Below are 27,664 nucleotides of genomic sequence, written 5' to 3' on the forward strand. Positions count from 1 at the left end.
TGTAGTTAGCCCCAAACCCGTTGTTTAGAGGGTTTTATGTGATTCATTCGGGCTGCGACGCTTTGAGATAGCCATTTTTCTGTTCTATCTTTATTTTGAACCAACCACGTCTCAACCGCCATAACCATCAAACCACCACCGATAAACCCTCCACCACCCTCACCTCTCTCCTTCTACGGCCATTCCCGCACCACCTGTGAACACTGAGCGTCGGGCTGTCTTGGGCACGTTCAAGATATGGACCGGGCAGGCGAGGGCAAATAGCGGCCTTTCCCAGGGAGAATTCGGATCAAGCATGCCACACGTCCACTTCTGATCCGTCCAATCAGCAAGCGGCTTGGCCCCGCCTCCAGGCGCGTCGGTGTGAAATAGATACATGCAAATTCTAGGATCAGGGGAGGTTCACGCCCACTTTTCCTCCATCCAATGGGCGAGCGTGGCTCCGCCCCCGAGGACATCCTGATCCGGAAATTTGCATATTGTTTTCTCCTGCCGGCCTATAAAACGGCAAGCGCAAGGCGAATCGAGGAGAGTTGGTTGGAGAGCAGAGTGTGGCAGAGAGTGGAGTCGGGTGGCGAAGGTATCGAGTTGGGTTCTGCAGTCGGCTGAGGAGAGTTGTGGAAAGAGGCCAAGGAGCTCGGGTCCGAGGCGAGAAGGATGGCGGTCGGCGACGAGGTCACGGTGGAAGATCGCTCGTTGCGGGACCCAAGCCAGCCAGCCATTCTCCCTCCAGTCAACAATTCCCCCTTTTCCCCCGCGCTGAGATAGTGCAACAAAGGGGCCCCGTTCCCACCCCACTCCAAACGTCGTGCCAACAAAACCTGCCAAGGAGCACGGAGTCGGGGCACAGCCACGCGGCCACATCTGCGGCTCGTCCGCCAATGCGTCACGAGGACGCGGGTAGGACCCACCCGGTCTCTCGGACCTGGCCGCTCCTTCAGGTCACGCGCGCATATTGGCCTACAGGCCCGTCTGCCCCCTGGTCTATGAGGGTGGCTTCTTTCCTTTGCTTTTGAGTAAATGTGTGTTGGTGCCGTCTGTAAAGTAGAACTGTATAAGTGTTTCCGTGTGTGCGCGTATTCGGTAGTAACTCTGCGTCATTGTTTCTCTTGTTGTAACTGCTGCATGTGCATTTGGACTGTTTGGCTGTATATGTGTGCTTTCCGTGTGTCGAGTAATAAATGTGCATTGTGTGAACTGTTTTCCCGTTTCGCTTCGTCTTTTCTTTATTGACCCTCCATCCTGCTTCACGTAAAGGGTTCGTAGTGGGCTTAATACGCCCGATAATTAATCGGAACCGTCGAGGCCGACGATAACACCGCTCGGTTATCCCGATAGCACGGAATGGACCGCTTAAGCGGTTCATGTCCGGAGTCGGCCTGCGGCGAGGTACGATCGCCGGTCGACCATCCGCGCAGGTACTTAGGTAGATCGAATTTGGCGAGCGACCCTATCCTGCGCGGGTGGGCAATTGGCACGATCTTCGTGGGGTTAAACCCCCACCCGTGACTAGCTCCCGGCGTTGTTCCGAGAGGGTCACGACAGAATTATCTGTTCCGGTGGGCGAGGCGGCCGCCATTCGAGTCGAGCGGCCGATCGCACGCCGGCGGGCGCGAATTCACAACAATATGTTACGCTTTGTGAACAACATGCGCGCACACACACACACACACACACACACACACACACACACACACACACACACACACACACACACACACACACACACACACACACACTCATATATATATATATATATATATATATATATATATATATATATATATATATATATATATATATATATATATATATATATATATATATATATATATATATATATATATATATATATTGTTGCGGTTGTGAAAATTCACAAAACATCATACAGGTTCCCCAGAGTTCAGTTATTTCGATAAGTATGTGTTTCAGGTTAAAATCCCCACCGATGTGTAAAGGGAATTGTTCGCGTGCCGGGCTGTGAATCTTTGAGGTTGCCATTATTCTTTTTCTATATTTGATTTTAAAACATCGCGACACCATCATCTCCTTAAATGCGAACAGACAACAGCAACCGTCATCTCTTCATCCTACACAAACAATGCGAACAAACAACGGCAACCGTCATCTCCTCATCCTACAACAAACAACGCCACCTCCGCACCAACCGTCATTATGCGCCCTGGCGAATGGCCGTGGCGTGAGCCAATTACCATATTCGGATCACAGGAGGGCTTTCCCGAAACAAACCAGTGACGTCAAACATGGGGTTTCCAGCGAGGCTTTCGAGGGGTGAGAGGTCAGAGGTGAAGAGTGGGCAGAGCCCCGGCCTCAGGTGAGAGTTCAAGGGGTGGCTCGCCCAGAGCAATAAAAGGGTGGAGCTCGACGCAGTCGGAGAAGCGGAGTCGAGCGGCCAGTCGTGGGGGAATGGAGAGCGTTTACCAGAAGTCCCCTGCCAGTTTGAGCCAGCTGCGGTGGAGTCAGGCGAGTTCGGAGTCCGGGCGAGGAGAGCCAGTCGGAAGCGCTTGGGACGACGGTCAATGGGACAGCGGCGGAGCTTGGTGGTCCGGGTGAACGGCCCTGAAGGCGGTCGAGCGACGTCGCTGAGGTGGTGGACGTCGCTCTAAAAGAGCAAGGACCCGTTCACTCCTCCGAAAGCATCACCGACCAGGCCCGAACAAAGGCCGCGCCGAGAGCTGGGCCACCGAGGAGAAGCAAGCAGCCGCTCAAGCTGCTCGCACAGCTGCTTAAGCCGGTCGGCCACTCAAGCGACTGGCGCGTTGTGACACGAGACCCAGGCAGAGACACCACGAGTCGCAGACCCGAAGACGTTCGAGCCGTCACCAGGGGCGGCCAGGTAACCTGCACGGCCTGTCGCGAGCCTTCGGTCATCCAGGCTCTGGGTTCGAATAAAGGCTCACGGGCCCATTTCTTTTCTGGGTTTTTGTATGAAAGTCTGTTCTGTGGCGCCTTGTCTTTGTAAGTAGAAATGATGGTTAAGTGCATGCCTGTACATAATTGAATATACATCGGCTGTAGACTTTTCTCGTGTCATGTCCCTTTCCCCCATTGATTGCATGTTTAAAAATAAATGCCCCATTGTTTGAATGTAAACCTGCTCGTTGCGTCCATTCCTCCCATTGACTTCCATGGCACACTCGGGAAATTTGCAGGCTGTTAAAGCCAATAAAAGTGTTCATTTGGGCCGACGGACCTTGGTGATCTCCACTCAGGTCACGCACGGGGCGGGCACGGTAACGGCTCGTCCCGCTCAAGGTCCGTTTCGGTATAAATTCTCAGTACTTCTGTCTGCGTGGATAATTATTAGGTATATCGAGATTCGGCTATAAACCCTAAACCGCGTGGACAGAATATTGGCAATTTATGGTGCGTTAAGGCACCCGTAGCAGTTTCCGGAGTTGTCTGGATGCTACGACTGCAATTCCGGTTTTCGGCAGACACGCGACTGCGGTTGGGCCGTAAGCGGTCGTGCGTGGGCCGCCGAACCGGCGGGAATCCACAAATATATATATATATATATATATATATATATATATATATATATATATATATATATATATATATATATATATATATATATATATATATATATATATATATATATATATATATATATATATATATATATATATATATATCCATATCCTAGTGTTGGCGCAGTGGTTAGGGCAGCGGCTTGGGATCCAAGAGGTCCTGAGTTCAAGCCCCGTTGGGCCACTGAATTAATACACCAGGGGGTTGACTCAGCCTGTCATCCTTCCGAGGTCGGCGAAATGAGTACCAGTATACTGGGCCGGTGTATACCCCAGTTAAAATAGGTGTACCATATCCCTGTGTCGTAAGAGGTGACCAGGGTTGCATCAGGAAGGGCATCCGGCGTAAAACATGTGCCAAATCACTATGCGGATCATACGGATGATCCGCTGTGGCGACCCCTAACAGGAGCAGTCGAAAGAAGAAGAATATATATATATATATATATATATATATATATATATATATATATATATATATATATATATATATATATTGTTGCAGTTTCATAAAACTGCATGCCTCCAAGGCAATGGCAATCTGCATACAGTGATGCTAAGGTAGATATTTCAATAGTATGTGTATTAGTTAGTCCCTTGCATATGTCTGGTGGGTAAAGGGGAGAGATGCGTTGCGTGGGACACTTGTAGTTAGATCTCTTATATCTCTTTAACCTTCACTTTTTTTTCAGACGTTGTCGAGGCTCATATGAGAGCTAACACACAATGCACAACAAGGGTGGCAGGAGACAAGAGGGGCTGGAGAGGGAAGGACAAACAGTGGGGAACAGAGACATTAGATCTGTAGAAGGGAGAGGGATGGGGCACGGAACAAGCGGTATGCAAGATGGACACCACAGGAACTTTCAGGATCATACATGACAGGGAACTTTCAGGAAGGAAGGCAGGGAATCTGAAGGAGGTCGGTTTGGGGTGGATTAACTGGGGGTAGAAAAGATCATGGTTTTGGGTAGAAAAAAATCATGGTTTTAAGCCTGGTGTTGGCGCAGTGGTTAGGGCAGCGGTTTGGGATCCAAAAGGTCCTGAGTTCAAGCCCTGTTGGGCCACTGAATTAATACACCAGGGGGTTGACTCAGCCTGTCATCCTTCCGAGGTCGGCGAAATGAGTACCAGTATACTGGGCCGGTGTATACCCCGGTTAAAATAGGTGTACCATATCTCTGCGTCGTAAGAGGCGACCAGGGTTGTGTCAGGAAGGGCATCCGGCATAAAACACGTGCCAAATCAGTATGCGGATCATATGGATGATCCACTGTGGTGACCCAAAACGGGAGCAGCTGAAAGAAGAAGAAGAAGAAGAAAAGATCATGGTTTTGGGTGGGGGAAGGTAAAAGGTGGTGGTGAACAGCTGTTTTGAAGAGCTAGAAGGAAGAATGGGATTGAACAGAGTGTGGGAGTTTATTCCAAAGGTGGGAAAAAAAGAGGAATGAATGAGTCAAGGTGAGCAGTGATACTGTTTTTCTTCTACCCCTCTTTCTCTCACACGAAACATGCAAGCAAGCACGCACGCCAATCAATGGAAACTATACAGACGCGCTGTGAGTGCCGTTTCTCCCGGGCATTTGCATGCCAATTTTCCATTCAAAATTGCGTGCCCATTTTCAATCGCCATTTTGCCTCAGACCTTCATTCTGCTCAGCAAGCTATGCCATGCTCACCACAACCACTTCAAATGACTAATAAAATTTTCCGCAACAACTCACGCTTACAGATGTGACCTTTATTCTTCATTTCATGACAACGAACTTCAATCTCATCCCCACAACGCAATGTGGCAATCCTCTTTCGCTCCAAATGCCACATGGCAAACCTCTCACTACAAATGCTACAACATGTTTGCATTACTCTACAACCACTCTAACTGCCAGATGGTCATCGAACTCTCACCACAGCCTCGAAGGACAAGGGGGAGACGTTGATTAGGTTATTTCAGGGCATAACTCGAAGCACGAATGTGCGCTGGAGCTTGTTTAGGGACCTACGGGTGGTGCAGGGATTTTCCTCCAATCCCATGTTTGAATGGAGACCATCACATGTTCAGGGCGAGAGAGTGCTTCCAAGGACCATGGCCCCATGCAAAACTCGGAGCTCTGACGCATTGCAAGGTCAGCGAGCAATTGAGCCATTTTTCGCATTCTGGGCCTGGCAGGGCATGGCTACAACTGCTGTGGTCTAATGGGGAAGCATGATTTCGCTAACAGCCCCGTTTGATCCGATTTTTGGCCTCTCCCCTCATCTGGGCTCATATAAGGAGAAAATGCAGATTCTTCAGTGACAGAGACAGCAGATTGGAGAGCGCAGAGCGAAGCAGATCGGCCGCGGTTGGAGTGCAGTTCGTCATTGGCAGATCATCAGGGACAGTGAGAGCACAAGCCAGAGCAGCATGTCCCAGACATTGGACCTCGCTGAGGAGGACAAGCATCAGTTTAGAGTGAGAGGCACCGCGAGTCCACATGACCGAACATGGGGTCACACATTTCTGCCACGAGGCGGGGCTGCTCCATTCCAATTGACGCTCATTAGATTACTGACACTTACACTCAGATTCTTACACAAATAGGATAGGGTCGTTCTTCTCACGTATATTCTTCTGTCATCTCTGTCTGTCTGTCTGTCTGTCTGTCTGTCTGTGTCTCTCTCTCTCTCTCTCTCTCTCTCTCTCTCTCTCTCTCTCTCTCTCTCTCTCTCTCTCTCTCTCTCTCTCTTGTCAACTGTGGATGCATAAAATTGCAATCAACCTGGGCAAAGTTCAACTGTTCTTTTCAGGGCAGGACCCAAGAGTGAATCACACTGACTTGCACCTCACATTTTTCTTCTTGCACCATGCCGCACCCACAATGTTGCATAACACTCGCACCTCACACCCCGACACCCTAGACACCCTCAGTATTCCTCCCTCCTCCCCTTTCCTAAGCATTCTGGGCTGCGCTGGTCTGCCGGCCATGCCAGGTATTGAGAGGTCGTAATTCCTCATCAATTTCTTTCTCTCTGGGCTCCCGCTAATTTTCCTTGGATGTGTGTGTGTGTGTGTGTGTGTGTGTGTGTGTGTGTGTGTGTGTGTGTGTGTGTGTGTGTGTGTGTGTGTGTGTGTGTGTGTGTGTGTGTGTGTGTGTGTGTGTGAGAGATGTTGCCTGTCGTAGCATAAGTTAAGAATGTGTACGAACTAACAGGATAACTCTGCTCTGTGCCTTCTTTTGTATAATTGTTTTCCTTTTGCTGCACCCCAAAAATTCCTTGCTTTCCCTGCTGTACATTTGCAATAAACCCCATTTACTGTGCCACATAACTTTCCTCGCATTCTGGTTTTAAATAAATGTGCTGTTTGGAAATTTTCCCAGCTCGTTTGTGTCTTTTCCTCCATTGGTCCAGCATGATCCACACCCGAGCTTAACAGGGACATTATTCCCTAAAGAGTCTGTTTCGTAGCCGGTACGTACTTGACAGTTTCGCTCAGCTCCACCTGCTCCAGTAAGTAATCTGATTAACGCAAGCACATACCGAGGGCAGGTTCCCAGATAAGGAGATGATGTGTCCTTCGGTAAATGGTTGTTATACAGAGGACCCTAAGTCATGTGGTCAAGTTATTGGCATTCGCGGTCGATTCATGACTCACCGCGACACAAAGTTATTCGTATGTGATGGCCTGCCATTCTGGTGAGTCCGGAGAGGAACCCGAGACAGCTCCTCCCTCGTGGTTCCCCCATGACGTCAGGTCCGCAAATATATATATATATATATATATACATATATATATATATATATATATATATATATATATATATATATATATATATATACATATATATATATATATATATATATATATATATATATACATATATATATACATATACATATACATATATATATATATATATATATATACATATACATATACATATATACATATATACATATACATATATATATATATATACATATACATATACATATATATATATATATATATATATACATATACATATACATATATATATATATATATACATATACATATACATATATACATATACATATACATATACATATATACATATACATATATATATATATATATATATATATATATATATATATATATATATATATGATTAATTCAGTTCATAAGGTCTCAGGAGGCAGTTAGCGGTGCATCATTAATATGTCTAATATATGAAGCTCTTTCTATCCACTGACTCACTGAATGATATAAAAGATCGGTACCTTCTGGGTGACGCATAAAGCTGAAATTGTGTGTGCCGATGGACATCAAAGCTGATACACAGGGGAAAAAACACAGAACCATCGGAAAACATCCGTAAATTAAAATATAAAGAAATGAATATAAATAAATGTAAAAAAAATGCAAGTGAGCAACCCGAGACAATGGGGAACATGGTAATTTTGTGTGCCGATGGAGATCAAAGCAGAAACATCAGGAAAAATCATAGAACCATTGGAAAATGTACGTAAATGAAAATATAAATAAATGAAAATAAATAAATGAAAAAAATGCAGGTGAGCAACTCGAGACAATGGGGAAGCACGGTAATTTTGCCTGCCGATGGACATCACAGCCGATACACAAGGGAAAAAAAAATCGCAGAACCATGGGAAAGTATCTGCAATTGAAAATATAAATAAAAGAAAGAAACTGCCTTTGGCAGATCTGCCAAAGAAAAAAAAAAAGAAAACTCAAATGCAGGTGAGGGACCTGAGACAATGGGGAAGCATGGTCCGTTATTGCTTACAATGTGTAAGCATACCTCGCTAATATATACATACATAATGTGTGTGTGTGTGTGTGTGTGTGTGTGTGTGTGTGTGTGTGTGTGTGTGTGTGTGTGTGTGTGTGTGTGTGTGTGTGTGTGTGTGTGTGTGTGTGTGTGTGTGTGTGTGTGTGTGTGTGTTCAGCCTCTTGCTGTGGTATTTGGAGGAGATTTACAAAACGAAAGTTTTGTTTCAAACTACGACAACAAAAACAATAAATTCAGTTGATTGCTTTGGTAGCAAGGAAAACATAACTTGTCATATTATGTGGTCAAAAAATTTCTTTATCAACTTATGAAGTTCATCGAATTTGGAGGAGCAACAGATGGTCTTGCTTTACTCGTCTAAAGCTCGTGGTTGGGTCCAGTTATTCTTCAGTTGTGACCATAAAAGGTAAACATTCTAAACTGGAATTATACTCATTAATCACACATAATGTCATTACGTTTTCTTTTTTTTCCAGTCTGAATACACTTTTGGATATAATAAGTCCTCCTTATTTAACTCTGGAGCAATGTTTCAGTTGCATCAATGTGCAAAGAGAGAAGTCGGTGGAGATTCATACATCCCCAGTTTTGTGCACATTGTGGAGAATTGATTAGGTTTGAATTATTGTTGTTAATGATGCAGCTCATGCCGTGGAGAACGTCGGTTTCAATCTAGAAATTTTTTTAAGTACCTTATTCTTTCATAATCATTTGCTTTGATTTTAAGCATATCATCGGTGAAATATACCTGTGCATACTTTGCAAAAATGGGACCATTATCGGCACTCTTGGGGTTCATAGCAACCACCCACACCCAATCATTTAGGTTTAACTGCCCTGACATATATTGTGCGATTATAAGACGAGAGAATTAAAAGTATAATGCTCAAAAAGAAAGGGGATTCTTCACTTGACCTTTTGCTTTCCAGATCAAGGAAATGTCTAAATTTCCTCTGGTTCCTGGAATGTTTCACTTTCAATCCAGATCTCTTTACTGGATTCTGCTGCCATTAAAATGTAACACGAGTAATAAAAACATTTTCAAAAGTGGGAGAGGATGTCGGCAGGGATGTTCAAAAGTGGGAGAGGTCTTGTGCTGGGACAACCATTATTCAAAGAAAGATGTCGGGATGGTTTCACATGATAATTTATTGTGACCATCCCTACCTTGTTTTCATACTTTTTGGTGGAACATCCCTACATCCTTTTCCATTAAAAAAAAGTTTTTATTACTCGTTTCTTTATTTTTTTTAGAAAAGTGTTTGCATACTTGAGAATTTCATTGCTATTGTGCGGAATTTTTTACTTGCTGAAAAGAAGTATAGTCTGTATATGTTTGTGTGGTGAATGCTTAAAAGGTTCTCGATGGTTTAAAGGTCTAACGGGTACTTTCCAATATTAGTTAGTGTCGAAGGGCTCAAAAGGGTCAAATCTCTCAAGCATGTAAAAAGGATCTAAAAAGCTCAAGTGGTCTAAACCTCTAAATGCTCAAGGGTCCAAGCTGTCTGAAATGTGTAAGAGGTCTAAATGGTGTAGAGCTCCAAAGAATCTAAAGGGACTTAAGGGGTGTAAAGGTCTACAGGTTATATGGATCAAAGGGTATAAAAGGTCGAAAGGGTTAAGGGATCTAAAAGTGTCTAAAGTGTTGAAAAGGTATTAAAGGCAAAAGGGGTCTTGAGGGTCATATGGGTCTTGGGGTCTTAAAGGTCTTGGGGATAATAGAGGTGTTCAGGGTTTTAACATGTCTTAGGGATCTTAAGGGTCTACAAAGGTCTTAGGGGTCTCAGCCGTCTAAAGGGTCGATAGGTTGAGAAGGTCCATTCCAATAGTACTTAATTAATATACTATATGTTGTCAGCATGCAAGTGATGTTCAAATAGTGTGTAATTAATCGACATTTTGTGACACACAGACATGAACTGAGCAATATATATATATATATATATATATATATATATATATATATATATATATATATATATATATATATATATATATATATATATATATATATATATATATATATCGACGTGCTCACATTGTATTTATACTGTACATACATTATAGACAATCTAACATTCTAAATAGTACATACTGTTATGTTTTTGGTGTAGATGGGGGAATTTCCAAGTAAAGATAGGATTGTAGATTGTAGCATGGTCCGTCGACGAGTAGGAGACATCTCAATGTAATTTAAGTAGGGAAAACTGTGAGCTTAAGATTGTTTACGCGTCACCACACGGGGGGGGGGGGGGGTGATGCAGTGTTAAGTAGGTAGGATTTAAGGCTAGTTTCTCCCAGTACGTGATTGCCCTCTTGACCTTTTCCTACGTTTTTGCATTTACAAGGCCAGCAATAAAACAACCACGTTCTAACAACAACAACAACAACAACAACAACAACAACAACAACAACAACAACAACAACAACAACAACAGAGCTGAACGTTTCCGAGCAGGCAAAAACCCCGCCTTCCTGGCTTGGTACCGGCAGGCCACACCCCCGAGGCTGACGATTTGTCGGTGTGACATAAGATGGAGCATGATCGAGTGTTGAGAGTGGTCGGAACACAGAAGGTCTCTCTCTTGCCTCTCCTTGGCACGGTCAAGAAGGAAGCGTGATTCTCGTGGTTCATGTTGTGTGAATTTACTTGCGTGCTGAAGCAAGACGTTAGACATTGACTGTTCGGCTGGGTCGTGAAGTTTGTATGCTTTATGAGGGGAGGAAGAGAAGAAGAGGAGCACGTCTCTCTGCTATAACTCAGCAGAATCCCGTTGGATGTTTGAGGAAGAAGGTGGCGCCATTGATTGTGAGTGGGCTTGGTGCTGTGAGAGCAGTGGTGTGGCAATCTTGACCGTGAGAAGAAACTGTTCGGCGGTTTGTAGGCCTTGGTGTTGAAGACCGTCCATGTGGATTACCTCATGTACATGACCGCAGAGAGAGACTTCACGCCACTTTGTGCTTTTCCCGCGCAGTGGCTTCGAGGCTGGATGACTGAGGCTCCTAGAAGGTCATCTCTGGACGTAAAACTGAGTGCCGGCATAAAGGGAGGAATTTATTTTATTTTTATCTTTCCCCTTGTCTGTTTTTGTGACTGAGTGGAGACGTCTCAAATTAGGATTTAGTTTTACCTCATGTTTCATTATCATCTTTTGATATATTTTCATTATAACTCCTTGATTTTATGTTAATAAAATCATCATTTCTTCAATTTACTTGTGTTTGTCTATTTGTTGTGGATTCGAGAATAAACCCGTGTGCTTCCATTCTGGTAAGTGCTCCATGGTGGGGCACCTCCGCTGTTTCCCATCCTGCGCATGCCATAACCTCCAAGGATCTCGGCTGTTCGCCTCCAAGTGAAAACCATTCGGCTATCCATCCAGGTCGGTGTTAATCGGCCAAAGCACGACAATACTTTCTAGAAATATATGTGTGTTGTTGCTGTCGATTGGCCCCGTGACTGCCCTGCAAGGACAGAGCTGTAAATATTCTACCATTAACCACAGCCGTGTAGGTCTGATTGGCCCTTGGGCAAATGTGTCTGGCGGCACCGCCCCCATCAGACGGAGAGTCAGAGTCCCGCCCACCCCTCCGATCCCTTCCCATTCCTTTACAAAGGAATGCAGTTTGTGTACTTCTCATGGAATCCTTTCAAGCTATAAAAATTTCGATCAGTTTGCACTTTTTCACTATAGAATGGAGTACATTGGTGTTTAATGCCTGGTGTTGGCTTAGTGGTTAGGGTAGCGGCTTGGGATCCTATGGTCCTGAGTTCAAGCCCCGTTCAGGTCAGGTCAGGTATGGGAGCATGTGCCAGAACAGCGCGTCGCTGCGTCCACTTTCCGCCGGTACTCCAGGGGCCTCCGTCTGGCCATCCCCCAGGCAGATGCCAGGCCCATCCCCATCTCCTTGAGATGATGGTCAACCTGCTGCAACCATGAGGCACGTGGTCGGCCCACTGGCCTCCTCCACTCATGAGACTCCCTCGCTGAGAGAATCTGGTGAGCAGGATCAGCGTCAGGAAAACGAGCCACATGTCCATACAGCCGCAGCTGACGCTCACGGACTATGCAGGTAACAAATCTCATCCGAGTCTCTCTCAGCAACCGCTCGTTGGACACAAAATCCGACCAGCGATAGCCAAGGATTCTCCGAAGAGACCTGGTACCAAAGGAATTAAGTCTCCGTCTCAGATCCTTGGTCAAAGTCCAAGTCTCGCACCCATAGAGCAAGACTGGAAGTACCAAGGACCTGAAGACTCGGACTTTCGTCCTCCCGCACAGGTACCGGCAGCGCCACACCCCATGATCCAGTGAATCCATGACTCCCCAGGCCCGACCCAGACGTCTATTGACCTCCGGCTCACAACCTGCGGAGACATGAATATCACTGCCAAGGTAAGTGAATCTATCCACGACCTCAACATCCTCACCACAAACAGACACAGACAGGACAGCAGCATCCAAGATGTCACCGAAAGCCTGGATCTTTGTTTTGACCCAAGAAATCCGTAATCCCAACGGCTCCGACTCCTCATTCAGCACCTCGAGGGCCCCCAAGAGGATGTCTAAAGTCTCCGCAAAGATGACTGCATCATCTGCAAAATCAAGGTCCGAGATCTTGACATTGCCAAACGATGCACCGCAACTTGATCTCTCCGACATCCTCCCAAAAATCCAGTCCATACAAGTGCTGAAAAGTGTGGGGGCAAGTACACATCCCTGACGAACTCCAGTAACAACTGGAAATAAGTCAGAGGCGGTACCACCACACTTCACAGCACTCTCAGTACCAGAGTAGAGTTCAGACATCAGATCGATCAGTTTCGGTGGCACCCCACGAAGACCAAGAATCCTCCAGAGGACATCCCGATTCACTGAATCGAACGCTTTACAGAGATCAACATAGGCTGCAAGCAGCCCCTGCCGAAACTCTCGTCTGCGTTCGGTGAGGACACGAAGTGCAAGGATACGGTCAATCATTGACCTCTTTGGTGTAAAGCCTGACAGCTCTGGACGCTGGTGCTCAAGCAGATGGTGGCGAACCCTATCAAGAATTATCCGAGCAAAGACCTTGCCCGGCACTGAGAGCAGCGTCACCCCTCGGTAGTTGTTGCAGTCTTGGCGATCACCCTTCCCTTTCCAGAGAGGGACAACAAGGCCCCTCTTCCAGTCAGTTGGGATGATGCCTGTGTTCCAGGCAGAGCACAAAACTGCATGCAACGACACGAGTGCAGCATTTCCACCAGCCTTGAGAAGTTCGGCATGGATGCCACAGATCCCTGGAGCTTTGCCCCGTTTCAACTGGTTCACCGCAGCCCGTGTTTCCACAAGCGATGGTGGACCACAGTTGATTCGAGGGTCAGCAACAGGGATTGTAACACCCTTGACGTCCAACTCGACAGCTGGGGGATCAGCCTGGTACAACCGCTCAAAGTAACCGGCCCAGCGGGCCTTCACTTCAGACTCCTCTGTCAAGAGCCTACCACTCTCTGCTCGAACTGCAGTGCTCCGAGGGATGGGCTTGGATGAACGTAATGCGCGAATTCCCCTGTAAGCGGGACGAGAATCACCTGTCCACAGGTGATGCTCTACCCCTCACAGATTCCTCGCACATAGGCCTCCTTGTCCACCCTCAGTGCACGTACAGTTTTACGCCTCAGCTCCCTGAACAGCTCAGCTCTGCCATTCAGCCTGGCCCTGCGACTCTGGTCAATGGTATCCAGTGTCCCTTGAGAGACAAAATTCTTCTTTGCCCTGCGGTGAACTCCAAGGCATCCACCAGCAACATCAAGGACGGTGGTCTTGAAGGTGCTCCACAACTCTTCAGGACCCCCCAAAGCACCCAGACCCCCCAAGTGTCCACTCAGCCTGTTCGCAAACTCCTCAGCTACTCTCTCATCCCTGAGCTTGGCAACATCCAACCTAGGCTGGGATGGTACCATTCTCCAGGATTTAAGGTGCAGCTTTAGAGTTGCTACAACAAGCCTGTGGTCAGTATTGAGGAACTGAGCACTCCGGTAGACCCTGCAGTTCTGGATCATCCTCCAACGACCGTCAATGAGGACATGGTCAATCTCCTTTGCCACACTGCCAGCGTTGGAATACCAAGTCCAGCGATGAGCTTGTGGGCGCTGAAACCATGAACCAGCCACCCTAAGTCCATGACTTCTTGCAAAGTCAAGGAACTTAGTGCTGTTCTGGTTCATGGTTCCTGACCCATGGGGACCAACACACACCTCATAACCATCCCTATCAGTTCCAGTCGATGCATTGAAATCCCCCAAGACTAGAAGTGTATCTCGTCTGGGGCACTGATCAACCACAGACTCGAGTGTGGCGTAGAATGTGTCCTTCACGGTGAGGTCACTCGCCTCAGTCGGAGCATAAATAGAGACCAGGGAAATGACACCTAAGGAGTGACGAATCCTTAATCTCATAATACGCTCATTGACCGGTGTTACCTCAATTATCATTGGGGTCAGCTTATTGGACACTGCTACAGCAACTCCTTGGGTATGGTAACCATCAGAGCGACCAGACCAATAGTAGGTGTAACCACCCACCATTATCTCGCCGCAATCCGGTCTCCGAACCTCAGAGAGAGCTGCAATCCCGATGTCCAAACGCTTGAGCTCAGATGATAACAGAGACAGGTGATCATCCTCTCTTAGGGATAGGACATTCCAGGCACCCACCCGAAGGGACCGCCTCAGGTTAACCCAAGGAGACCACCGTCTGGTGGACGACACCTCAGCACCACTCCGACACACTCTCCCGCAATCTGACCCAGGGATGTTACCCCGTGGTTTCCCTCCTATCAAAGATTGGGGGTCCCGAAGGCTTTGCCCCAATCCCATCATCCGGTGAGCTGCCCTGCGAAGGGAAGCTGCACAGGAGGTACTCCCACGGAGTGGGTTTTCAGATTTTTTTGCGTTTTTGCGTTTTGCGGAATGAAGCGTTTTACGGTGGCCGGAGTGCAAATCCTGCCACCAACCTCCTAATAAGAAGTAACCCAACTGCAGGAGGACGTCCGCAGACACAGTTGGGCACTAGATATGGATGGCCGTTGGCTCACAAGGAGCTCCTCCGCCCTTTGACAGGTTTTGTTTTTAATCCTGCTGGGTGTCCATATCCAAACACCCTCCTCACCAGAAAACCTGGTGGGGGAGACGGTTTAGTCGCCGTTGGCTGCTGATTTAACACACCAGGGGGTTGACTCAGCCTGTCATCCTTCCGAGGTCAGCGAAATGAGTAGCAGTGTGTACTGGTAGAGGGGCACTGCATCAGTGACACAGTTGCGCTTCTAAGAAATGATAGCTACCCCGGCAGCTAAGCTGGCATACGCAAGAAGAAGAAGATTGGTGTTTAAACCAAGTTCGTAGCTTAAAACATCCGCAGGAATTCATAGCTTAAACCATATCTCAAAAAAGTTGTGGACGAATTTGGCCAAAACTTGGTGAACAGGTTGGGTTTGTGACAAGGAAGAAATGATTCGATTTTGGTGAGGATCTGGATATGAGAATTTTTAAAGTCATCCATCACCATTGACTGAAACCATTGACACCATTGACACTTCATCATTGACACCATTGACGGGGTAAACAAGATGGTACTACAGGGACTGTAAGGGGTAAACAAAATATATAACTCAAAAAGTTATGGACGGATTCAGACTAAACTTGGTGGACAAGTTGGGAGTGGAAAAAGGACAAAATGGTTCGATTTTGGTGAAGATCTGGATGTGAGAATTGTTTACTTTCAAAAGTGATTCTTCATCATTGAGAGATTAAAAAAAATATATATATATATATATATATATATATATATATTTTAATTTATTTGTAAACCAAGTCAAAGCTCATGTAAGAGCAAAGACACAGAGACACACAACAAGGCAGGAGACAAGAGGGGCAGGAGAGGGAAGCACAACATAGTGGGGATCAAAGACAATGGGATATCTGTGGAAGGGAGAGGGATGGGGCGGGGTACACAGAGTAAACAAGATGGTACTACAGGGACTTTCAGGAAGAAAAACAGGGAATTTGAAGGAGGTGGGTTTGGGGTGGATTAACGGGGGTAGGAAAGATCAAGATGTTGAATGGGGGAAGATAAGAGGTGGTGGTGAACTGCTGTTTTGAAGACGTGGAGGGAAGAGTGGGATTGAAGAGAGTGTGGGAGTTTGTTCCAGAGGCGGGAAAAAAAGAGGAATGAAAGAGTGATGTGAGAGCAGTGATTATTGATTTTGGCAGTTTCACCATAACGGGGTTTTTGGCAGACCTTGAGTGCCCCGAGGTAATATAGGGGAGACAGATCACAGACAGAGCAGGGGTAGGGGCGAGGGGCAACACCAGAGAGGAGATCGTAGAAGACAGAACAACCACCGACTTGCCTCTGGTGAGAAAGTGAGAGACCCAAAGACTCAGCTTCAACGTGGGAGATACCAATGATCCTAAAAGCCTTGGTTTCCACAGCATGAAGTCGAGCAAGATGTGAGGCAGGAGCACCACCCCAAAGGAGGGAGCAGTACTGCATCAGACTGAGGATGAAGGCTTTATAAGTGGTTCAAAGCTCAGGTGTGCCAAGGAAGGAGGTGTGGCCAAAAACTATATATCGTATGATATTTCAAAAAGTTGTAGACAAGTTATGTGAAAACTTGGTGGATGAGTTGGTTCAGTGACAGGTTTAGGTCTGAATCCAAATTCAGCCAATCAGTGGGATCCAAAACGTAAATTGTTCAGCCTTCCGGGGGTATGCGCTCCACCAAGTGCCGTTCCAGTTTTTGATTGTAAAACGCCTCCACTCACTCAAAATTAACTCTGCATCTTCACCAAAATCGAATCATTTTGTCCTAATCACCAACCGAATCTGCACACAAAATTTCATCCGGATCCATCCACAACTTTTTGAGATATCCTGTACACAGACAAACAAACAGACAAACGAGAAGGGCACTCGGTAGAGCGCATACCTCCACCACGTAATGCCTGATCCACGAGAACATATCGGGCCAAATACATTTTTGAAATCTAATGCGATACAGTACTATATCGTTTTTGGCCTTATCTCTCAATGGTGAAGAATCCTTTTGGAAATTAAATAATTCTCGTATCCAGATCAGGATTCAGATCTTCACCAAAATCGAATAAATTCGTCTTTGCAAAACCCCCAACGTGTTCACCAAGGTTCATCCGAATCCGTCCACAACATTTTGAAATATCGCGCTAAATATAATTTTTCTCCCAATCTCTCAATGGTGAAGAATCACTTAAAAAAATATCAGATCCGAATCATCACTAAACTTGAACCGATTCTTCCTTGTCACACACCCAATGTGTCCACCAAGTTTAATCTGAATTTGTCCACAATTTTTTGAGATATCGTGCTATATATCGATTTAGCCCAATCTCTCAATGGTGAAGAATCACATAAAAAATTATCGTAGTCGGATCCGGATCCGGATCTTCACCAAAATCTCAGGGTTTTGTCCGTTTCACCCGCTGGACCTGACCACAAAATTTCATCTGGATTCGTCCACAACTTTTTGAGATATCCTGTACACAAGCAGACAAACAGACAAGCCGGTAGGCGGCGATGGGTCGCCGAGCATCCGATGACCTTTGACCTCTGATCTGAGTTAATCTAGTACCAAGTACTTACGAAATTGCAATCAAATCGGTTAACCCGTGTATGAGCAAGGGGGCTTTGAATGGTCATTTTGCCCGAACAATTCAATCATTGACCTTTGACCCCTGACTTAGCCAAGAAAGGTCAATATGTCCTGAAGCAAAGTTGTAGTACCCATTCAGTACTTTGTACCTATGAACTTTCATTCATATCGGTTAATCCGTGTAGGAGCAAGGGTGCCTTGAATGGTAATTTTGCCTAAAAAATGCACTCATTGACCTTTGACCCCTGACCTAGCCAAGATAGGTCAATATGTCCTGAAGCAAAGTTGTAGTACTCATTAACTACTATGTACCTATGAACTTTCATTCGTATCGGTTAATCCGTGTAGGAGCAAGGGTCCCTTGAATGGTAATTTTGCCTGAAAAATGCAATTATTAACCTTTGACCCCTGACCTACTCGAGATAGGTCATTATGCAAATGAGCAAGGTTGTAGTACTCATTACGGTCTATAAGCATGTAAAGATTCATTCGATTCGGTTCAACCATCTTGGAGCTAGTGTACTTTGAATTTTCAGCGGGAGTGCTCAATGGCCCTCGGACACCCAAGTTGAGACAGTTACCATTTGGAAACTATAAGATATAGAAAAAAATGGATGTCATATAGCGGATATAGAATCACCTTAAGATTATGCATAACAAATCTCATCGAGTTCCATCTACTGATAACTACTCGGTATCAATTTGAATGAAAAGTACCGAAAATGCGGTTTGATATCGGAAATCCCCAAAGTTCGAGGGGGTGCTGTGGGTGAACAAAGATATAAATTGAAAATCTGGCTCGATTGTTTCTGCACAATGCATTCCAGATGATTAGTGTGAATTTTCATGACCATCTGACCATAACATGAGGAGGAGTAGCATTTGGCGCGAAGGCACCTCCAGCTCTCGCATATTATCGATTTTTGCCCTTTGACCCTGACCTAAGCAATATCGGTCAAAATGTCCTAAGGCAAAGTTGTAGTTCTCATTGCGTGCTATGAACCTGCAAAGTTTCATTCGGATCGATGCACTCACCTGGTCGCTAGGGGCCTTCGATTTTCGCCAATTTTCAGGAAAACCCCATTTGTAGGGGTCGCTGCGGGTAAACCATTCCATATATCACAAAAACTGGAATATATTTGGTAGAGCATCACCTGCAGATGATGCATGCCAAATTTCATAAGCCTACGTGGGATAATGGCTTTCAGAATTGATTGAGTGAACGGTACTGATTTTGAAGGTTTTTCGGCTGTTGCTAGGGAACCAAACCATCCCTAGCAACCATCACAATTTCCAAAGCACGAGGTCATAAGATGTACCTACCACCCGAGTTTGGTCAAAATCGGCCCACGTTTACTACCAATTATGCTGATGACAAACGAACAAACATCCAAACAAAATCCAAACAAACAGACAGAATTACTGACAATAAGCGTCACCGATTTCGGCGACCCAACAGAAAGGGGTGAAAACATAATCACCTTCACCTTCAGTGGTGGAGGTAATTATCTGGACTATGAGGCTACAATGACAGACTACTCCTTGTGCAGTAAGTTGTCCGAAAACACTAACAAAGCCACACATGTACGCACTGGGCATCAGCCAAATGGATGTCCAGTGCAGGTGAAAGGGAGGGGGGAGGGGGGACATTCTCTAATCACCAGTCATCGCTCCCTCGGATGATTCTTGAGGCTTTATTTGATTATCTAAAATGAAAATGAATCACCAGTGGAGTTGTTATTGCCTGAAATGAGGGAACATGAAATGGCAGAACCTCTCAGATAACTTTAAACTTTTTGGGCTGTCTCCATAATTATGTGTACAAGGCTGGGTGATTTTAGCCAACGAAACGAATGTGGGAATATCGGTCTCGGCTGATCAATGATTTCCGATTGTTTAAGCTGAAGTCAATTCTGTGTAAGCCGAGTCGTGCTTGATGCAATAATAACGGTGGTACAAAATGGGAAAAAAGTGCACATCGTCATTAACTGATTCATGATAGCTGGCAAAACAAACTTGTGAAATCATGACCAAGTACTAACACTCAATTTTAGCAATCATTGTAAACCGACAACACATCAAGTCTTCCGATACATGCACATGGTCCTTCACACCACCACGTTCACCTCTCCGCCTCCACCCCCTCCCCCCACCCTCGCTCAATCCCCTTGCACCTGTCTTGACCTTCGCAGGTTAGCCAAGGTGCGATCGAGCACGGTTCAGATGCTTGCAGGTGTCTTGGTGAAGCAACATGCGGATACGACCAAATTGTCCGTGAGTTGGTGTTGCCAATAAGCTTTTGACTCATTAAAACGGACTATTGGGATCGCTAGTAAAGGTGTTTCTTTCTTCACAGTGCTCTCAATGTTAAAGTGGAGAAATTCGCCACAAATTCACGTGGACGTTGATACAATTTCTAATCTACTTTGAAGTACTTTCTCAAGCGTGGTGGACAGAAACCAGGCAGAACTGTAAGTTTGAATAAAAGGTTCATCACTTCAAATGACCTTTGTACTTTTCGTCATTACCTTATTATTTTTGTTTTGCAGGAGTGATTAATGATCTTTGGAGAAGTCATTCAAGCATAACCAAAGTATTCCACGGAAAAAAATAACGTTTTCCACGGAGCAAAGAGTAAACATTGTCAAGTGATATTTTGGGAGGAAATCAATTGCTTCCATCCAGATGAGGTTGTGTCCTGAAAATGTAGTGCATCCCAGAAACGAGCCAAGCAAGCCAGCCATTTGGAAACTTGTGAAAAAGTTCAAAAGTGAAGGGACGATTCTCAACATTAACAAGGAGAGGTCAGGTCGCCGAAGAAGTGTACGGTGTGAAGGAAACATGGAACGAGTTTGTGAGTCAATCACGCAAAGTCCGAAGTAATCGCATCGACAAAGATCGGCTGAACTGGGCGACAGTGGTTCATGCAAGATGGTGCTACCCCGCATGCACTACAGCCAATGAAACAATTGCCTTTCTGTGTCAAGAATTCGGATGAAGAGTTCTCAGTTTGTGTGTGGAAAATGAATGGTCTCGACCTCAATCCACTGGACTTTTTTCCTCTGGGGAGCTTGTAAGGATAACGTCTACAAGGAACACTCCAGATCTGAACTTCATCTGAAGGCAGCAGTTGAGGCTTATGTGCAGACAGTAACCATTAAAACTTGCAGAAATGTCAATGAAAACTTGGCAATTCGTGTAAATGAATGTTGTGTGTGTGCAGGTCCTCACATTAAACACCTCAACTATAAGCGCATTAACGCAGAAGGAGTTTCATTTCTCCATGATCTGGTTTTCATTTTCCGAGTTAATTTTTTGTTTTATTAACTTCCGCCATCTTCGAAGATGGATGGAGGTTACTGTTTTCACCCCTTTCTGTTTGTTTGTTTTTTTGATTGTTTGTGAACAGTATTACGGAAAAACTCCTTGACGGATTTCGACGAAACTTGGTGGGGGGGGGGGTTTAGGTATGGTCCAAGGATCATGCCATTAAATTTTGGACTTGGTCCCCCCCCACCCAAAAAAAATTGTGAGAATTTTTTTTTTTTGCATTTCTGCATGTTTAAAGTGACTTCCAACCCCCCCCCCCAAAAAAATTGTCCCCCCCCAAAAAAGAGAGGTTTTTTTTTGCATTTCTACATGTTTCAAGTGATTTCCAACCCCCCCCAAAAAAAAATTGTTAGAGAAAAAAAAATTTTTTTTTGCATTTCTACGTTTTAAATAATTTCCAACCCCTCCCCCAAAAAATTGTTTGAGAAAAAAGTTTTTTTGCATTTCTACATGTTTAAGTGATTTCCAACCCCCCCCAAAAAAAATTGTTACCCCCCAAAAAATATTTAGAGGAAAAATTTTTTTTTTTGCATTTCTACATGTTTTAATTGATTTCCAACCCCCCTCCCCCAAATAATTGTTGGAGAAAAAAAAATTGCAACTTTTTTTCAAAAAAATTTCGATTTCTTTTTTTTGCATTTCTACATGTTTTAAGTGATTTCCAACCCCCCCCCCCAAAAAAAAATGTTAGAGAAAAGAACTATAACTGTCAGCACTGTTGACATCATATTTAATGAATAAGATATAAGGTTCACTTGAGTGACCCAGCAGTATTGGCAGCGGAGGTTTTGCACTCTCTCGAGTGCTCCTCCTCTAGTTACTCAATGTTTTGGTTAATAAAGTTTTGAAGTGGTTAACCGTTTATTGACACACCCTGTAGATAGCCATGTGCAGTGTTCGTGTTTTCTTCGTTGTGACATTCTGTTGTTCACAGGTGAAACATTAAAAGAAAAAGAAGAATTTTTTCGTTCTCACTAAACTTTTCTCAGGGGAAAAGCTGCAATTTTGAACGTGCATCATGAGACCATCTCTTCTTTCATGAGACCATGGAGACCATGATGTCACTGCACAATATGCTTTACAAAGTCTTAAATAAAACATATCTGTCCTTACGAACAACCTCCTGCATGCTGTTCAAGTCGAGGTAAGTTGTTGAAAGAAAAAGTAAAAATTATCTGCCCTTATTAATGCTCTTCGTTTATGTTTTTAGCTGTGGCTCCTCAGCCTGAGATGTGACGTTAAAGCCACTTTTGCTACTTGCATTTGATTTAACTACTTGGCTCAAAGATATCCAATTACTAATGAAATTATATGATTTTAAAGAAACTTATTCACCACCAAAAAATAGTGAGTACAATATCTCATTTTGTATAACCTTTTGAATGGTCTACGTAACTGCTGCCCCCCCCCCCGAAAAAGAAGGCTCCCTCATGAGGCAAGAGGTTTGCGCGCGACAACAAGTTCTGTATGAAATTTTCCATGGAGATGGGAGTGAGAAATGTGTGCGTATAATCTGACCTGTGTGCGAGCGGCAGTGAATCTTCAGGTTCTCAAGGCGTGAGAAGCTCTTCAGGCATGTGGCACATTGGTGTGGCTTCTCATTTGTATGAGTGCGTACATGGATGAGCATCTTATACCTAAAGGGGAATCCCACAACAACAACAACAACAACAACAACATGAAGAAAAATATTTCATGTTTCTATGATATAGATTGGGTAAGGATGGTGTGACATGTGACAACATTACAAAAACTCCACCTGGCATTGAAGCCTCGGCCTTGCCTTGCACAGCCTTCCCAACGACAAAAATAACCGGTGTCCTTTTCCGGTCGCACGTGCTGCTCGTGCACATGGTCAACCAGGTCCTGCAGTTCCTGATAAACCTGCTCACACTGTGCATGGCACACCCAGTAATTTACAACTGACACCCACACATTTGCAAGACTTATGATGACCTCCGAAGAAAGCACATAATAACAGCTGGCATTCCATGCATTTACCTTGCGCCACCTGCAGTGCAGGCGTGAGCTGAGCGGGGTCATATTAGAGAGGGTTGTGGGGGAGCCAGGAAAATTTCCCAGTGTTCCCAGGCCTGAAATTAGTGATAATGCCTGCACAAAATTTGAGGGAAAGTTATACCGTTAGTTTGTTAGTGTGTGAGTAAAAAAAAAATGAAAGAAATTGTGAGCAGTCCATATGTAATTACTTTGCACTCACCTGTGCATCTAACAAGCCAGCCTTGTGAAGAACAGTGGAGAGGTCATAACATGGTGACATGCATTGTGGGACCAGATATTTCTGGTCTGGTATCTCCAAAAAATCTGCAGGATAGAGGAGAACGATGTGGATACATAATTTGATCAATCTATGGCAATTGTCAGTCACTATATTCTAACGCACTGGAACATTCCATTCCATCTGCAGTGATCCTATCCATCCTCTTACTCCTGGTACACTGAAGCATGTGGCGAGAAGGTTGCGGTCAACCAGCTTATTTTCTCACCAAGGTTAATGTGACCGATGGTGACTTTAGGTCACCCCATTCGGCTTGCAAAAATTGTTTCCATCCTGAGACAAGGCAGAAAATATCATCCTGCTAAAAAAAAGGGCAAATTCTACAACCGGTTCCTTACTCAAAGTTCGGTGGGCTGACAAGATAGCCTGGAGATACACACACTTGCCTCCAAGCTGTCTAGCCTGAGCTGTTTGAATCCCAACCCAGCTATAAACTGTCATCCCGGTATTTTACAGGCAGGATGATTCATCAATGTATGCGCCGTTCCTCCGATGGACCTTAAATGGGTATCTCATCTGCCAGCATTCATTGGTGGACATTAGAGATCCCACAGTGTCATTTGTGAAGAGGAGGCACCATCATCGAATTCCAAATTCCTGCCATACCCAGCAGAGGGCATTGCATCAGCGGCACAGCCATGCCCTCAGCCAATGAAGCTACCCCACAGCCTTGCTCTGCATACACACGAAGATGAAGAAGACTCAAAATCCTGGTGGTGCCTTGTCAAGTCAGTCTCTGGTGTGCGCTCCGACTCCAAGTGAAGAAAAACAAGAAAAAGAGCAATCAGATTGCAAACCCTCGCCAGGACTTCTTTTGAGTGGTGTATTTTTTTTTATAGGTTTTTGGGTAAATCCAATATGGCTGCCAAACCATGTGACCTATGACATCATATGTGTGACCCTTTTGTTCCTCATGGATAGGCGGTCATGCGTGTAAAGTTTCGCCTCGATCTTTTCAGCCATTTCAGAGAGGAAAATTTTTTGAAGGTTTAAAAAAAAAGAACCAATACGGCTGCCAAATCACGTGACTGATGATGTCATCAAAAATTTTTGTGGACCATTTTATCCTAAGATGACCCTCAAAATTTTTTATACTGATAGGATGTAGCGTTCTACATATGCAATTATGGAGTCATAATGAAGGCACCGATGACATTATAAAAATACCACACTCATTCCCCGTGAGGAGTACTTGCTATGTTCCACTTGTACACCCATGGCTTGGGGAACACTTGTGTGACGTTTCTCCTCGATTTGTCCAGCCATTCTGGAGAAGATTTTTTTTATAGGTTTAGGGTAAATGCAATATGGCATTCAAATCATGTGACCAATGACATCATATGTGTGAACCTTTTGTTCCTCATGGACAGGCAGTCATACGTGTAAAGTTTCGCTTCGATCTGTTCAGCCGCTTTAGAGAAGAAGATTTTTGAAGATATTTAAAAAAAAAAAAAGAGCTGCCGAATCACCTGACCGATTTTTTTTTTCTGTGGACCGTTTTATCTCGAGATGACCCTCAAAAATTATTTATCCATCGGATGAGGTGTTCTACATATGCAACTAGAGGGGGAGCACTCGGTAGAGTGCAAAACCTCCGTGGCCAATACTGCTGGGTCACTTAAGTGAACCTGATATCCTATTCATTGTAGGTCAAAACAGATCAGACTCTACTGAACCACGATTGAATAAACTAAACTAGATCGACGCGCATGTAGAAATGCCAAAAAAAATAAAATCGAAATTTTTTTGAAAAAAAAAAGGTGCAAAATTTCTTTTTTTTCTCTCGAACAAATTTTTTTTTTGGGGGGGGGGGGTTGGAAATCACTTAAAACATGTAGAAATGCAAAAAAAAAAAAATCAAATATTTTTCATAGAAATTTTTTTGAAAAAAGTTGCAAATTTTTTTTTCCTCTAACAATTTTTTGGGGGGTTGGAAATCACTTAAAACATGTAGAAATGCAAAAAAATTCAAATATTTTCAAATAAAATCGAATTTTTTTTGAAAAAAGTTACAAAATTTCTTATTTTTTTTCTCTAAGAAAATTTTTTGGGGTTTGGAAATCACTTAAAACATGTAGAAATGCAAAAAAATTCAAATATTTTTCAAATATAAACGAAATTTTTTTGAAAAAAAGTTGCAAAATTTTTTTTTTTCTCTAACAAATTTATTTTTTTTGGTTGGAAATCACTTAAAACATGTAGAAATGCAAAAACAAAAATTCAAATATTTTTTCAAAATGGCCACCATAGCGGCCATATTGGACTTTGGACCAAGTCCAAAATCTAATGGCATGATCTTTGGACTATACCTAATCTCCCCACCAAGTTTCGTCAAAATCCGTCCAGGTGTTTTTCCGTAATACTGTTCACAAACAAACAAACAAACAGACAGGGGTGAAAACAGTAACCTCTGTCCATCTTTGATGGCGGAGGTTAATTATGACGTTATAACAAGGGCACCTATGACGTCATAAAAACACACACATTCCCCTTGATGAGTACTTGCCGTGTGCCAAGTTTCAATTTTTTCCTTGGTGTGGTTTCACAGATACAGAGGTCCAAATTTTTTCCGTTTTTCCAATATGGCTGCCACACCAAGTGACCTATGATGTCATAATTATCAGTAAAACATTCTACACGAGTAGTCGCACCGATGTTGAAAATTTCGTTTCAATCTGGCAAGTGGTTGCAGAGAAAAACACGAAAGTTCTGTGCGGACAAACAGGCAAAGACAAAGACAAACGGACCTAAATGCAATACACTCTCCTTCGGTGAGGGTGAAAATGTCTCGGTGTTGTATTTCTCTCCAAATCTTGTTTAACCAATTTATCATGCTCTATCTGCATCTTATCCCTTCATACGCATTGTTATTGACAGTCTTTCATGCAAAAAGGTGAAGTCTTGACTCTGCACTGCTGCTCTTGCTTCTCCTTCGTCAGCTTTCTTCAGCCGATCTGTATCTTTTCACCACCTGCCTGGAAGTCAGTAAACATCACTCTCTTTCACAAGGGTGAAAAAATTCTGCTCAACAAGAGACAGGAGGTTTACTTTCAATACTAAGGAAAGTCATGGAATCCCTCACCTCATCATCAGTTTATATTCTGTCCTGGTCATTCAACGATGGTGGACATGTTGAAAATTCTCTCTCTAGCAATGGTTGGAGGCCAAAAATCTCATACAGGAGATCAGGACAATCTTCAAGACATATCTCAAGCATTGGACACTACTTGCCAAGCTCACTGCCAATGGCAGACAAAGCCACCTTCATACTTGGATTTCTGACTTCCTCCACTTACACAGTCAAAGCATTGCTATCAATGAGTCCCTCTCCTCTTCTCCCTTCTCCAAGTAGAAGGAGAAATTCCTTAAGGCAGTCTTGGGTCTAGTCTTGTTCCTCATTTACAGAAATGACATCTCCTTTTTTTCCACTTCGTTAATTCCCTTGTTTAGTATCCAACCAGACTTGGTGGCATAATGATTAGAGCGCCCGCTGTGGGTCTGGGAGGTCGGCAGTTCTAACCCCAGCCGAGTGATACCAAAGACTTAAAAACAAAAAAATGGAACATGCTGCTTCCTTGCTTGATGCTCAGCACTTAGAGGATAGAGCATGGGAAAGCCCCATCGGTTGGCATCCATGGGGAGGTGGACACTCCAACTTAATTGCCATTGCGGAAAGAAAAGCATCGTCATAAAGATGACGTCGCTGGCACCTAGCATGCTCTGGGAAGTTAAGGTAAAGCACTTCTCCAAAGTTCAGTGGCCACGTCTGTAAGGAAAAAAACAAGTCCCACTGTCCTTCTGTCAGATAATTGCATTTTTACCCTCTGTCACCTCACTCTTCTATGAGCATCAATCTTGTATATAAGAAAAGTACAGGTAGAGTTTCCAAGTATGGGTTTCTAAATTGTGAATAAAAAAGACCTAAAAGGTTATTTCCAACAGAAAGGCCAAATAAAAACTGCCATTTTGGGGATAAAGTTGCATTTCTCCACAAAGGAGGAACAGCTCTCTTTAGCAGCTACATGACAGATCAATAA

The 27,664-nt window shown here is 44.2% G+C and overlaps 1 protein-coding gene across 4 annotated transcripts in view; it reads right to left on the minus strand.

The window, feature by feature from the left end:
• GLIS2 (GLIS family zinc finger 2) overlaps positions 1–27,664 on the minus strand; it is a 141,438-nt gene that overhangs the window by 8,100 nt on the left and 105,674 nt on the right. For all 4 annotated transcript variants that reach the window (XM_085861364.1, XM_085861361.1, XM_085861362.1 and 1 more), the window contains 4 exons: positions 23,550–23,653; positions 23,333–23,443; positions 23,091–23,224; positions 22,850–22,968 (listed from right to left, as the gene is read on the minus strand). In XM_085861364.1, coding sequence (XP_085717490.1) covers positions 22,850–22,968; positions 23,091–23,224; positions 23,333–23,443; positions 23,550–23,653 — 468 coding nt within the window. The remainder of the gene's footprint in view (positions 1–22,849; positions 22,969–23,090; positions 23,225–23,332; positions 23,444–23,549; positions 23,654–27,664) is intronic.

Source organism: Eptatretus burgeri, chromosome 17, assembly GCF_056783735.1.
Source record: "Eptatretus burgeri isolate ZD-2024b chromosome 17, Ebu_testis_v1, whole genome shotgun sequence".
Lineage (NCBI taxonomy): Eukaryota > Metazoa > Chordata > Myxini > Myxiniformes > Myxinidae > Eptatretus > Eptatretus burgeri.